The sequence below is a fragment of the Megalobrama amblycephala genome, linkage group LG18 (assembly GCF_018812025.1).
Source record: "Megalobrama amblycephala isolate DHTTF-2021 linkage group LG18, ASM1881202v1, whole genome shotgun sequence".
Classification (NCBI taxonomy): Eukaryota; Metazoa; Chordata; class Actinopteri; order Cypriniformes; family Xenocyprididae; genus Megalobrama; species Megalobrama amblycephala.
In genome coordinates, this window is record NC_063061.1 from 16,499,597 (window position 1) to 16,514,687 (window position 15,091).

The following is a 15,091-nucleotide window of genomic DNA, read 5'->3' on the forward strand; positions in this document are numbered from 1 at the left end:
TGCCATATTGATGACCTTTAAAACGTGTCATCACAGTCTGTGAAAAGGGTCTATTTCCCGCAGAGACCCACCAGTACCGATTTTATTATAAAACATTATTACAAGCTTACTGTTTTGAATCGGGCAAGGTAAGGAGATAGTTTTGAACACTGGCTTAGGTAACTGCTCAAAAATTGATTTTTAACCCAAAAAAAGTTACAGACTGCAGCTTTAAGGTCAAATTGTTAGCGATTCTGCAAAAGAAATGAAGAGGTTCAGCTTATGAACATTAAGCAACATGCTATTGTTTAATATGGAATGGCAGTGGATGGCTTGAGCATGTTTTGTGCAGCAGTACATTTGTAACACTAATACTACTGTCTGCATGGGCTGATTGTTTGCCCACTAAGTGTTCGTCCACAGGAGAAAAGCGTGTAACCTTCTGACCTTTTCATGTCCTGCTTCACCCGTCCGGTGACCTGTGACACCACAATGCTTTGATAAACCAGAGTCACCTTCAGCACGGACACGTATAGACAAACACACAGGAGCAGCAGGCAGTGAAGGGTGACGGTGCTGTGGTGTCGAACTGAGAGCTATAATGGGTCTGCTATGCAGACAGAAGCAGCAGTGTTTCGGAGGCAACCATACAGCCAAGCTACCCCCTGGAGAAGGGGGTGGGCTCTAAAATCGTCTGTTGTTTGTCTTCATTAATTATAGTCCCAAGGTCACAGGGTCTCTGGACACCCTCAGTTCACCTCCCCTGAACGGCATTAAACTTCAGCCCAGATCAGCTATAATTAATGAGTCCAATTACTCAGCTCACTTATCTTGTTAAACGTCCTGCTGGAAGAGCCAAAATATGCATGTGTGTGTTTACTAGAGTTGTTTAAAAGGGAGGTGTGTGATGAAAAACAGCCTTTATGAAAAGAGAGATTAATTTCCTGTGTCATACCACCAGTGCAGCAGTGACAAAAATTCGCCTGGGAGTCCTGCAATCTGATTGGCTGATCGAGTGAGAGGCAGCATACGATTGGCTGAATGCCTGGACAGAGCCAACGATCTACAACTGCATTATAAAATTGGTTTGAAAAAGCTGCATCTGCAAAGCATCTGGCTCTTTTCTGTTTTCTGCTCTCTCTCTTTCTCTATCTTTGTGTTCCTTTGCTCTCTGTTTCCTTCTCTTTCCTTCCCTTACACCACCTCCCCGACCCAATGCTTCATTTGCCTATCGACCTCTCCATCTCTCGGTCTTCTTCATAGGCAGATTCACAGATAGTACCGGTGCGTGCGCTGCCGCAGGCCCCCAAACAGCGTAGCTTTTCTCAACAGTAGCCGTTCTACTGATGACCTCAGGAAGAAATCAATCTCGTCAGTGACTGGAATAAATGAAAGGTCTGTGTCCTCCTCAACTGAGTATCATGCAAACAGTACAAGCACTTCCCATAATCTGCCTGATTTGGGGTCTCTTTCCCAAATATTCTGCATTTCAATTGAATCATATACAAATACCAAATATCAAATACAAAAAATTATTGAGTATAGATTCCAGAAAGACTGACGCTTGTGCTTTCGATGCAAATGAATAGTGATAATGTATTGAGGCAAAGAGCACGCTGTTTCTCGTTCATCTTTAATATTAAGCATTTTATCACTGTAAAGTCTAATGCTCAAAATACAGAATTGGTTTGAGTAGGACAAACTTATATTAAACAAATTAGTTCTGTTAAATTAACTGCTATGAGTATTTAGAACTTTCTTTTTCTTTTGAGTTCACAGCGCTGACATATTTCATTGTTTTGTAATTTCTTTTAATATAGATTAACTTAAGTTTAACTGAAACTGGACTGGGAACTTTTATTTCACAGCATGCTTTGGCCATGGCACTCGAAAGGGAGAGTAAATGATAAAATTAAGTGTTATATAATGTTTTTTGTACAAGATTAATGGTAAGGGAGATTTAGTAGTGATTCATGTTTTGTTACGCTAATTTAGAAGAGTTTCTATTAATGCGGGTTTTTGGAGAGTTGCCATCATGGTGAAAGTGGCGCATGTGGCTTGGTTTGAGAGCAAGTAAGTTACATGTTTTAAGTTGCTGTACTCATTCAGCAAGTGCTATCCCATGCTATTGTTAACATGTTAACTAATTTTCTGAATTCGTTTGTTATAGCTAGCAAAATTACGTTGAGATAACCTGATCATATTAAGTTCAATGTATAAATGAGTGTACTCAAATATTTAAAGTTCTCATTCAACTTTTTTGAGTTCTGACAACTTATTAGGGCTTACAGTAACTCATTTGATTTGCAAGAACTCAAAATAAAAAAGTTAATTAACAAAATATTTTATGTTAATTTCTATCAAAATGTATGAGTTAGCTAGCTCAGTACCTCAAGTTAGGAGCAATTACCATGCATGAGCACTATAAACTCAAAACTTGATAGTTCTGCTTACTTAAAATTGAGAAACATCATAACTAAAAAAAACTAAAAAAACTGATGTAGTTTTTTTTTTGAGTTAGCCCAACTTATTCGGGTTTACAGTGTACTGATTCCATTTATTTTTATTTTTTTCCCTCCAAACATTACTAGGCAACCAGTAGTAGAAACGTCCACTAGCGACATCACCGCCAGCCACTGGTGACATGCAGCTTAAAGGGTTAGTTCACCCAAATATGAAAACTCTGTCATTAATTACTCACCCTCATGCCGTTCCACACCCGTAAGACCTTCGTTAATCTTCGGAACACAAATTAAGATATTTTAGTTGAAATACGATGGCTCCGTGAGGCCTCCATAGGGAGCAATGACACTTCCTCTCTCAAGATCCATAAAGGTACTAAAAACATATTTAAATCAGTTCATGTAAGTACAGTGGTTCAATATTAATATTATAAAGCGATGAGAATATTTTTGTTTAAAAACAAAATAACGACTTATATAGTGATGGCCGATTTCAAAACAAAGCTTCATGAAGCTTCGGAGCATAATGAATCAGCGTGTCGAATCAGCTGTTCGGAGCACCAAAGTCACGTGATTCGATACACTGATTCATAACACTCTGAAGCTTCCTGAAGCAGTGTTTTGAAATCGGCCATCACTAAAGTCGTTATTTTGTGGTTTTTTGATGCACCAAAAATATTCTCGTCGCTTTATAATATTAATATCGAACCACTGTACTCACATGAACTGATTTAAATATGTTTTTAGTACATTAATGGATCTTGAGAGAGGAAATGTCATTGCTCCCTATGCAGGCCTCACGGAGCCATTGGATTTCAACTAAAATATCTTAATTTGTGTTCCGAAGATTAACGAAGGTCTTACGGGTGTGGAACAGCATGAGGGTAAGTAATAAATGACAGAATTTTCATTTTTGGGTGAACTAACCCTTTAACAAATGTACTGGTCAATCTCACAACTGCAACTTTATTTCTTGCAATTGCAACTTTATATCTCACAATAGCTATGTTTTCATCCAACTATTTTTATTTGCATTTTTGGATATTTCAGAAAATTAGATAGATTACATAAAAAAAATGCACATAAAAAAATGTATGCACTCATTTGAGATCATTTTTTTAGCCAATAAGAAAACATGCACATAAACTATGATAAAAATACATCCTCGATGCGCATCAAAAAAGTCATGCGACTTTTTGAACTAACCAGTGGACCGATCTTTTTGCACAGCATCTGAAATGCTGTTTTGGTTGTTATGATATTTAGCGCAAGTTTATCAGGAAGTGACAGTTTTGTTCTCTTTGACTCACTGGATGGAAATGCTGCTTTATTTGCAAATGTTTTATGCAATATTCCAATTTTACGCATAAGTTAAATTCACAACTTTGGATGGAATCATAGCTAATGTGGCATCATGTCTCGCAATTCAGCTTTATATTTCACTATCACAATTTTTGTTTCACAGTTGTGTTTCTCATAAATGCAACTTTACTTGTAACTTTATTTCTCGTAATTGTGACATATCTTCTTTATCTTATTTAATACTAGAATGACCTTTTTTATAGTTTACTCTGAAGCAAAAAAGGGTTTCATATATATAAATCTACTGACAAATAAAGTCATTTTAATGTTTATTTTAAAATTAGTTTATAATTATTAATTATATTATAATCATTATTATTAATTATTCTCAGTTGAGTATAAGTTGAACTTGCGACCTCTTGCTCTTAAGGCAAGAAATATTCCACATCAGCTCCTGCTCAGGCGGGGCCCGAGCTCCCCTGAGACAGAAATCCTAGAATTGCCCTTTTCTGCATTGTCAGAATGTAGGAGGCTGGGAAAACAGTGTATCATACAATCAGTTGAAGGTATTTCCTAAGCTGCTAGATTTATGTTTTTCCCATGGGCACTTGAGCACTTCATTGGTGGTGGCCTCATTCAGGTTGTTGATCTATGATGCACGCTCTTTTTTTTCTTCGCTTTCTGAGGATTGTATTGGGGGCAGGCCCCTCCCCGAGCCTGGGGCCACACCACCTCTCATGGGCTTGGTCTTGCCTCCAACTTCCTCGTATCTGTGCGTGCGCGCAAGTTGGCTGCCGTGACACTGTGAGACTTGTTCTGGGGCGCCTGACATGCCGACAAACAATCAGAGTGAAACATACACAAACACACGCATGCACGCACCTTTCCCAGCCCTCCTGCTGCTGTAAACTTCCACACTCAACTTCAAAATGCACAACAAAGTTTAGAGATGTGATGTTTTTACATCATTCCTGCTGCAAAATTCAGCTTAACTGAGTTTTTGGAACATGATCTTGACCACCAGGATAGCAGCTGATTTTTTGCTAGTCATTAGACCATTGTGGATCTGCAACAAATCAGACAGTTGTTCACACCAGGTTAAGGTGGTCAAGCTGGTTTTGAGAACAAGGTGGGTGCTAAACCTGCTAATAACCATTTCAGCTAGAAACTAGCTACCATGCTTCAAAACCCAACTACCAGCTTAAACTAGATTTTACATCAGGAGTGAAATACCTGGAGTAATCTCAGCTTGGAAGCAGCCAACTATGCACTTACAGATATGCGCAAAAGCCTGATGTAAACACACACACGCTTGTTTTTGAGAATTCTGCCCATGTTGTGATCTTCACGTACACGTCTCTCATCACAACACGTTATCAGCAATATATATTTGGTATTCACCATAAACGACGGCAGCCCATTAGCAAAGACACACTCTTGTCTTACATCTTGTTGTAATCTACAACTTTAAACAAAAAGTTTGTACTTACTGCTTTGTACGTGCACTGTACTGGTGCCGTTTTCCTTCCCCAGACTATTCTCTGCCACACATGTGTAATTCCCAGAATCCTCCAGCTTTGCACTGCCGATCTGAACTTTGGAGTTTTTCCTTCAAGAAGAAGACAGACAGAAATATAGGTAAAGAAGGATTCCACTATAAATATGGAAGCGGGAGAAGCTCTCTAGAGAAAACCTATGTATAAATTAAATTCTATGAATGGAGATGGAAGAGAGCCATATGACACCAGTGTTCTGGTTTGTTATAAGGGAGCTTCACATTGGTGTAGCACTGCCACAGGTTGTTTTTTTGAGGAAAAACATGAGCAATGAATCAATAAAGTTGAACAAAGTTCTACTTCAACCCTTAAATCATTTCTTTATGTTGTCTGTTCTGTGAGGATCGTTTTCAAGCCAAATCACATAGCCTACAGTGCATTGATCTCTCCAAAAAAATCATTATTTACTCGAACTATCATAATTATATTCTATATCACGGGTGCCCAATCCTGTTTCTGGAGATCTACCTTCCTGCAAAATTCAGCTCCAACTCTGGGCTGCGTTCAGCCCCGACAAAACGTCGCAAAACGTTTTTTAAACGGAAATGGTGGTGCGTTGAACACCCTGTTCTGATGACGCAAGAGCTGCAACTATGGCAGCTGAGAAGAATTTTCGGAGCCCGATGAAATCGGTATAAATACGTGTTTAATACTGCAAAATATGCTCGATGTTACCGTCACTGCCCTTGCCGTCCTGAATAAAAGAGACCACCCCAATCGAGTGAAGGGATATGTGGAAACTGTGGTTCCTAATTATTGTAATCCAACATTTGCCTCGCATTTCAGGATGAAAAGACAAACATTTCAGGTGAAGGATAATCCACTTCTTCCCTCCGAGACTGTACTGATCTATATTATTTTTATCGTGAGTATATTAGGCTTATCATTATTGATGATCACTATTGTTGTGCTATGATATTGTAATATTAACCATTATATAATCAGCATAGAATAGAAAAGTTTATGAAAGTGTCACTCCAAAATACAATAGCAAAATATATAAATGTGTATAGTAAGTTACTTTTATGTTCATTCATACCCATTGTGCGAGCTGTCTCTTTAATACCGCGTGGTTTATATACATGTTGTTGCTGATTGGGCTGACATTTTTGACAACAAGAGAAAACGTATCTCAAACCCTGTTGCACACCGTTGCAAACCGTTTCCAGGAAACATGTTGTTCAACCCAGAAACCGTAGCAAAACGTTGCACACCGGTTTGAACTTGAACGTGCCCCAGATCAAACACAAGTGAAGCAGCTAATTAAGATCTTCAGGAGCAATTGATAATTACAGACAGGTGTGTTTGATCAGGGTTACATCTGAACTCTGCAGGTAGGTAAATCTCCAGGAACAGGATTGGGCACCCCTGTTCTATATGGCTACGTTCACACTGTCAATCCAAATCCGATTATTTGTATATCCGATTGGAATCTGATCTAAAATTATTGACTGTCCACAATGTGTATCATAACTATTCAGGGGTGTGTTTCTCAAAAGCATTGTTAGCCAACTAACATCACAAGTTCCGTTGTTACTAACATAGTTCAAAGATTTGGTGTTTTCCGAAACCAACGTTCAGACTAACATTCGCAAAGTGCATCGCAAACTTCTGTGGTTGGGACGCATAGTTTCTTGTTTTTATGACATGTGGACTTAATAAATCGTTATCTTGAGCAAAATAAGCAAGCTGACATTAAGTACAATGTATATATTTGATTTTGAATACAAATGTCATTTACATATTTTAGTTTGTCAAGAGATTTTGAGAGTTTTTGAAGAGTGCGCATGCTCTAGTTCGTAAGAACGAATCTATGATTGAATCTGGAAATAGCGCAAAATAACTGAGAAAAATGAGAATTAGTCCTCAGATTACATGTCCGTAATGTATAGCAAAAAAAATCTAGCATTAATTCAATCTCAAACGGATTAATTTAAAGAAGTTATTACTCCACCACCTGCGTGACATCATTCATCAACGACAGGTTTGCGACAATACAGTTTCGGTAAACAGTCGTGACTACCTAGTTGATTTGTTCAACTATGCATCGTACTATGGTAGTGAAGCAGAGAGTTACATTATTAATGCACCCCAGATCAGATTTGTGTGTCCATGCTGCTTTTTTGTTTTCCGGAATATCTGCATTGGTTTCTATGGCAATGACGTTGCATTGATAGGTATACGCCAAAAACAACAACAACCACAGCACGCATGGGGTTTGCAATACAGATGTTGTCTTATTTACAACATGACAATGTGTAGGCGCCACGTGGTGGACTACTTTGTCTTCTGAGGCAGTGGAAGAAACGTAGGAGGCTGGTGTGAGCAGATTTATTCTGTACTGTCGTATCCGCCGGTTTCAAAACTTGTCTCTGTTATATTGTCGTTCTGCTCATCTGGTACTTTGCAACAACACAACCTTGTTTCTACAGTTTCTACAGTGACTTTGAGCATGTTTCCTATAACAACGTTTGACGTTTACGTTTTATGTGGCGTGAAAAATTCACATAAACCATGTGGAACCTGATCAGAGCATTCAGACTGAAACGGATTTCCAGAAATGCGATTTCAAAAAACATATGAATGTAGCTCGAAACGGATTTGTAAAAATTACATTTCATGTGATTTCTTGGCCATTCACACTTGCTAAATCTGATTGGATTTCAATCGGATATGCACAAAAATTGGATTTGGACTGACAGTCAAGCAAATAAATAAATAAAAAGACAAAAAAATCCATAAAGGATCATAAATGTATACTCCATATGAATTGTGTGATATATTCCATGTCTTTAAAAGTCATATGAAAGCACTGCATGAGGGACAGACAGAAATTGAAGTCACTATTTACTAAAAAATCTTGAGTTCTTGAATGCAGTCTTTATTCAAGCTTTGACTTCAAAGATGACTTCAAAGTTACTACAAAGATTTTTACTACTTGTGTTAAAGAAATTATAATTATATATTATGATTCATCTTTTATTTGTGCCATTATATAATTTTGGAATGATATGATCTTGAGTAATTTAGAGAGGTTTTTAGAGAGGTTTTGGACCCTCAAGGTTGGGAGACTAGCTTGCCCACAAGATAAGGCAAGACCAACTCAAACCAGCTAAGGTCATTTTAAACTAATGATTTTGTTTTAATTTGTGGTGACCTCTTTCTTTAATCATGTTTTTAACAATATAATAGACATGCATGCTTAAACACTTCACTTTAATTACAAGAGCACAGACAGTCTCTATAAAGCTCTTGTCTCATGAGAAGGTCACAATCTACTCTGAGAACTTCTGATACTTCTAAAACTTGAGGTTGGCTTCTGCTGGTGTGGGCTAGTGGACATGCTGACTCACTTGCTGTTCCTGATTCTGATCTCTTTGCTCTTCCTCAGTTCAGCGCCATCTTTGTACCACTTATACTCCGGGGTGGGGTTGCCGGAGGCCTCACACTTCACAATCAGCCTGCTTCCTTCGTCCACCAACACAGGATTCCTCATACGCTTCAGTGTAGGAGCAGCAGCTGAACAATAGAAAGAAAGAATATTGTGTTACAGTACTTTCTCATTTATAACACCAATAGGGTTGATGCAGTGATGGAGCAGAAAAGAAAGGGAGGGACGCGGAGAGAGAAAAATCCAGAAAAGTCTCTTAGCTGGCCAGATGATGTCACCAGAGACACTGGCAGCGTGAGGCAGTCCAGCGCTGAGCTCTATCTGCTCTCAAGGATCAATGCAGCACATTTACAACACTCACAACCCTGCATTTTGAGCTGCTCTTCACTTTCATAAATATGTGAACACCCTAAAAAACATCAACAACGTGATTCACGTTTTGGTGAGTGGCTAACTATGTTAGCGACACTACTAACTCAACTTCCATTTCTATGTTTTCAACTCAGTTACATAAAATAGTGCGTATTCTAGTTTACAGCTGTTTATTTGTTCCATCATGCATTGTTTTGTGCCAAAAAATAGTGTCCCCTTAAGTAGCTAAAGTTAGCTAGTTTGTTTTTAGCATAGCTAATCAACAGTATTTGTCTCACAATTGAGTTCTTTCCTTTCTCATAAGAAGGAAACCCAAGAAATTATGATTTGGTGACTACATACCCTACTGAAAAATCCAACTAAAACCAGCCTAAGCTGGTTGGCGGGTTTTATAGCTGGTTTAACCTGGAAGTATCTGGTTTTAGCTGGTCTCCCAGCCTGGGTTAGCTGGTGTTCAGCTGGTTTAAGCTGGTCTCCCAGCCTCCCAGTCTCCTAGCTAACCAAAACCCCTCTAAGACCAGCAAAAACCAGCCTGACCAGCTTCAGCAGGGTACAGAATTGATTAATTAGCTGAACTCACGATAAGCAACGAAATACATCAAATCACAGATGTAATCCCAATAAACCCCTTGAAGTCAGTGATCTTCAATAAAAGCTGTGTAAAAAAAAAAAACACGTTGAACACTAAAGTTTGAGAAGAAAATGGAATTAAGCTGGGAGACTTAGCTTGTCTTTATACATGTCTTTTGAAATTATGTAACAAGCCACTGATGACAGCTCCTTCATAAAGAGACACTCAATCTCAGACAACAGTCAAAACACCAACAAAATGGAGGACAACAGCACTGAGAGGAGATGAAGTTGCTACATGTGGGCCGCCACATGCCCAGACGCTGCCATGCATAGTCACTCAGGAAATGCATTATGGGATTAATGTAGTCTCAGACAGCAATCATGCGGCTTCAAAGAGTTGCGGTTCCACAACCCAAGGGCAGAACTGGGCGCTACTGTTTGGCCGTACCCTACTGTCCTGAATGAGAGAAGGGCACATGCTGCCCCAAGGCTGGGGCAGGAGTCTGTGTATCTCTCTGGGCCTCCCCAAAGTGAATCCATATAGGCAAGTACACTTTTACAATGGCTGCCTCTTCATTAATTGACAACGCACACAATCAATAACTAATTAAAACTCTTCAGCTATTATTGCAAAAGATGCCAAGCATCAAAAAATAAACGGATGAGAATACACAAGCATTAACATCAATTAGAATCTTGACAGAGGTGGCTAAAATAATCAGCAGTCATCCTAATTTTGGAACTACTGTCCCAATTCCCCGTCCCAGTAAAGGCAGCTGTTTTATCTGAACGTCTGCTTTCATGGCTGAATGGTGCGGTCTGTTCTGATGTTGCGTACCTCAGAGTAACATGACAGTCTCTGGCACAATGTTTGGATTGTACTGTCAGTTGAATAACATCTCAGGTTTCCCATGACAGCCTCCAGTGATGAGCATTCTCTCAGAAAAACCACCAAGTGACCGATGTAGTTCTGCTCCACACCGTTTAATACTCACTGCTGTCGTTACCCCTCAGAGGCCATTAGACTGATGAGATACAGTGCACCAGCAATGCAAATCTTTATACAAATATTTAAAGACACTGTATATTTGTGCTGAATGAAACCCCCTTGAATTCAATAAGCATAGTTTTCCTTTAATTAAATGTTTAATAAAGAAACAAACATCAACACTGACTCAGAAAAAAAAAAAAAAAAACTTCGTAGGAATTTGATTTTCTGATACCCAACACAAAGTCAAGTGAAAACTTTGTTATATGAGCCTTTATGTGAACCAAACAGATCTTATCATTCATCTCGAAGCTGGATGAGTAAGCAACGGCCTGATCTTTTTTCTTTTTTTTGTATTGTTGAATTGTAGCTTTTTCTCACCCCAAACTCAGGGCACCTGCATCATTACTCAGCGTGCCTTTGGTGTGACTGTGTTGTGCAACACAGCCTATGATGAATTCACTTCGAATAAGTCTGTGTTTTGCATTACATGCTGCCCAACGTCGTCGCTGAGACTTTACTGAAGAAAGCGTGAGCGTCCGACGCATACTGGCTCGGTAGGGTGCATTGGGGTCGAATCGGGGGTCAAGAATGTCGCGTTTAAGCATATGACATGTATGTGGGTTCTATGGAGAATCACTAACATGAGGCATCTTGTTCCGAGTTGCTTTTGTACATGCAGGGTGATACTTGCCCGTGTTCAGATAAGAAGGGTGGGGCGTCTGATTTGTACGTTCCATGTTTTCCTGACTCCAGAGTAATACTCAGAGCTTTGTATAGTCATACTCCATGACAGAGACATTCTAGACTATTCAGACTCATAAATAAAGATCAAACAAAAGCATGTGGTTTATTAAACTTGGCGCTGAAAACTGTCGAATCACACTTAAATGGCAAGTCATTACTAATGCCAAATGTGCGTGATTTATCAAGCATTATCATGTCTCAATTTAAGGAAGAATAAAGCACTACACAGACTGAATAATAACCAGCAGAGATGGAAAACCATTAATTCTTAGGGTTTATTGCTTATTTAACAGCAATGCAGCCTCTGCTGCTGTGGTTGGAATGTTTGTTTGCTCTTCCTAAGCATGTAGATTATTTCTCCATACCACCCCTCAGGTAGCGTATTTCATCAGAGCTTTAACACAACTGTCACACTTTTACGAGAGACATGACACTGTCTCGGTGGCCCTGCCTGTAATTTAGAAATGGCTTGGAAATGCATAACCTGAGGGACAGCGCCAAAGCCCAGTTTAAGCTGCCGAAATCATTCTGTAGTCAGGAGAATGGGAAGGATTATGAAAAAATGTATAAACCATACAATCTTTGCTATCTAGCCATGGCGCAAATCGCAGTTCTTTCACCTTCCCGCTGTTTCCATGGAATCGAACGTTTATTTTCACTTTCGTGTTATGACACATATCTTGTTTGGATACATAGTTTCCGTATTCCAAGAAAATTCCTCACACAATAGCTGTCAGAGTAAGGTGCAGAATCGTGCTGGAGGTGTATGTTTAATACGCGGGTGTGTGGCATGTGTGCGTTCTTGAAGATCTCCGTTTGTGTCTATAGCTGTTGTGTTCCTCAGGGATAATAGAAAATAATTCACTGGAGTTTTGCCAATTTTAAGCATTGTTTTAGTGTCCTGCAGCAGCACGTTGAATAAGACTTCTCTTTATTGCGATTGATTTCATTTTTGTGAAATAACATAATTCCATTTCATTGTATTCATACCAATTAGGCCTACCCGCAAGTTTGAAATAATATAATCAAGTGTACCGTATTCTCTCTTTCTACGTTTTAGGCAAAGTGAGTGCATTAAATAACAGGTTTACATAACATTTTGAAACAACATTTGGAGTAGAGTTGCAACCTCAGCTGCAATTAAGCAAGCATGTGCTTGGTATGGCAAGTAACCACATAAAACCTGGTTCATCAAAAAATATTTAAAATGCAAACGTGCTTTTAAATGCAAAAATTCTTGTGCAATGGAATTTGGCTGCTTATTTTTCTTTTGATATGGCAATGCAAAATTAAAATGTTAGCCTACTGTAAATATTCTGGGGGGAATTGACTATAAGGAACTGTTTGTTGTTTGTGTACCTGATTGAGTAAAGGAATAATGTAAATATTTTATCCAAAAATTTACTGGTGAAAATATACTGCAAGGCATGAGGTATTTTCTGAGGTAGAGGATGCACCACGCTACTACAATCTGGCATACTTTACCAGTACTGTACAGCATCCCTCCACCACTGTGATCAACATACTTAAAGGTCCCGTTCTTCTTGATCCCATGTTTCAAACTTTAGTTAGTGTGTAATGTTGTTGTTAGAGTATAAATAAAATCTGTAAAATTTTAAAGCTCAAAGTTCAATGCCAAGCGAGATATTTTATTTAACAGAAGTCGCCTACATCGAACGGCCAGTTTGGACTACATCCCTGTACTTCCTTCTTTAATGACGTCACTAAAACAGTTTTTTGACTAACCTCCGCCCACAGGAATACACAAGAGTTGCGTTTGTAGAGTGTGTTTGTTGCCATGTCGTCGAAACGCTGTTATTTTCATCCCGCAGTCCAATCACCGGGTCTGATTCCGGCTCAAATTGATAGGGTAAAATTAAAGACATGTTTACAGTAACACTGAGCGCGTGTATCTCCACGTTATGGTAAGAGGCGTGACCTTTCCGGGCAAGGTGCGCTCAGAGCTGTCGAATCACAACACAGGAACCGCTGGCACAATCAGAACTCGTTACGTATTTCTGAAGGAGGGACTTCATAGAACAAGGAAGTCATCAGCCCGTTTTTATGACAGTGGAAACAGCAGTATACAGATAAGTAAATTATGTGAAAAATACTGTGTTTTTTTACACGCGAAACATGAACACATGTTATATTGCACACTATAAACACAATCAAAGCTTCAAAAAAACACGAAAAACGGGACCTTTAAAGGGTTAGTTCACCCAAAAATTAAATTTCTGTTAGTAATTGCTCACCCTCATATCGTCCCAAACTCGAATTAAGATATTTTTGATAAAATCAGTTAGAGTTTCTGAACCACACATAGCTACAGTAGCAACGTTACTGCACCTTTTGAGGTCCAGAAACGTATTAAAGACAGTACATCCGTTCCGTTCAGTACATCAACTGCGAATGACAACAGTTCAAATTGTAACATTTTTACACTTTTTAACATTAAGGTTGAACCACTGTACACTGTAAAAAAGAATTGTTGAAGCCGATTGGTTTAATCAACAGAAACTCAAAATATAATGTTATCTGAACCACATTAATTATTTGAGTTGATTTGATAAAGGAAAATATGTTGTGATAACAAATCATGAAAATATTTTTTTACAGTGTAAGTCACATGGACTATTTTAACAATGTCTTTAATACCTTTCTGGACCTCAAAAGGTGCAATGACGTTGCTGCCTATATGTGGTTCGGAAAACCTTCGGACTTCATTAAACCTATCCTAATTTGTGTTTCGAAGATGAACGAAGGTCTTACGGGTTTGGGACGGCATGAGGGTTAATGACAGAATTTTCATTTTTGGGTGAACTAACCCTTTAAATATGTGCTTTGAAATGCAGACAGCGTTATTGTGGCTGTATACATGTCTGGTTATAATGCTCCATCATTGCAAAAATCAACCGAAAATATAAACAATGTAATAAAATTTGATTTATTGTATGCTTTCTGGGGGTGGTAATAATACATAAAAGAGCTGTTAAAATTGGATTTCATGTGGTTAGTGAAAAAAGTTGTTTTTGCACTGAAATACCATACACTTATTTGCCAAACATAAGATGTAACAAAAATCGGTCTGAATTTTTTTTGCCAATTCTTTCTTTACAACGAAGGTATTCCTTTTGTGCCAAACATGATCCTGGAACACTTTCTTATCCATTTTAGAAATGGAAACACTTCTACATGCTAAAACTGGTACACAAATTAACAATGCAAAACATCCTGTCATGAGGATATATACTCCTAACAAGTCCAGTATACTTATTCACATGGGGATGTACCTTTTGAACAAGTAGCGTGTTTCAGCTCTCTCCCACACACACAATTCACACGTATGCATTGTTACTGAAGGCAAAGCTTGTTTTAGAGAAACAGTAAATATCCATAGCCTGAGGAAATGCTGCGCTATCTCTCACAGCTTGACGAGCTGCGAGATTCAACCGTCATGAAGCCTCCTTGGCCAATGTGCCGCCCTCATGTTGCCGATCAGATTGGATACACTGCTATGATATCTAAAATAGGTATGATGTGTAAATATATGATTCACCACATAAAATCCCCTTAATAATTTCCTCGTTCTTATGCAAACACTTATTAATATGAACAAGATAAGTACAACTTGAAAATCTAAACAGACCATAAAAATTTGAGAGGCAAATGTGGAACATATTCAGGTCTCAGCAGTTCCTATCTAGCCACAGTTATTCAA

The 15,091-nt window shown here is 38.6% G+C and overlaps 2 protein-coding genes across 11 annotated transcripts in view; both read right to left on the reverse strand.

The window, feature by feature from the left end:
• The window catches only part of LOC125252666 (serine/threonine-protein kinase pim-2-like), a 681,247-nt gene that overhangs the window by 94,019 nt on the left and 572,137 nt on the right, over positions 1-15,091 (reverse strand). The window lies entirely within an intron of this gene.
• Positions 1-15,091, reverse strand: part of nrg2a (neuregulin 2a) — a 115,307-nt gene that overhangs the window by 55,475 nt on the left and 44,741 nt on the right. For all 10 annotated transcript variants that reach the window (XM_048166127.1, XM_048166123.1, XM_048166128.1 and 7 more), the window contains exons 2-3: positions 8,653-8,818; positions 5,234-5,352 (exon numbers count right to left, since the gene is read on the reverse strand). In XM_048166127.1, coding sequence (XP_048022084.1) covers positions 5,234-5,352; positions 8,653-8,818 — 285 coding nt within the window. The remainder of the gene's footprint in view (positions 1-5,233; positions 5,353-8,652; positions 8,819-15,091) is intronic.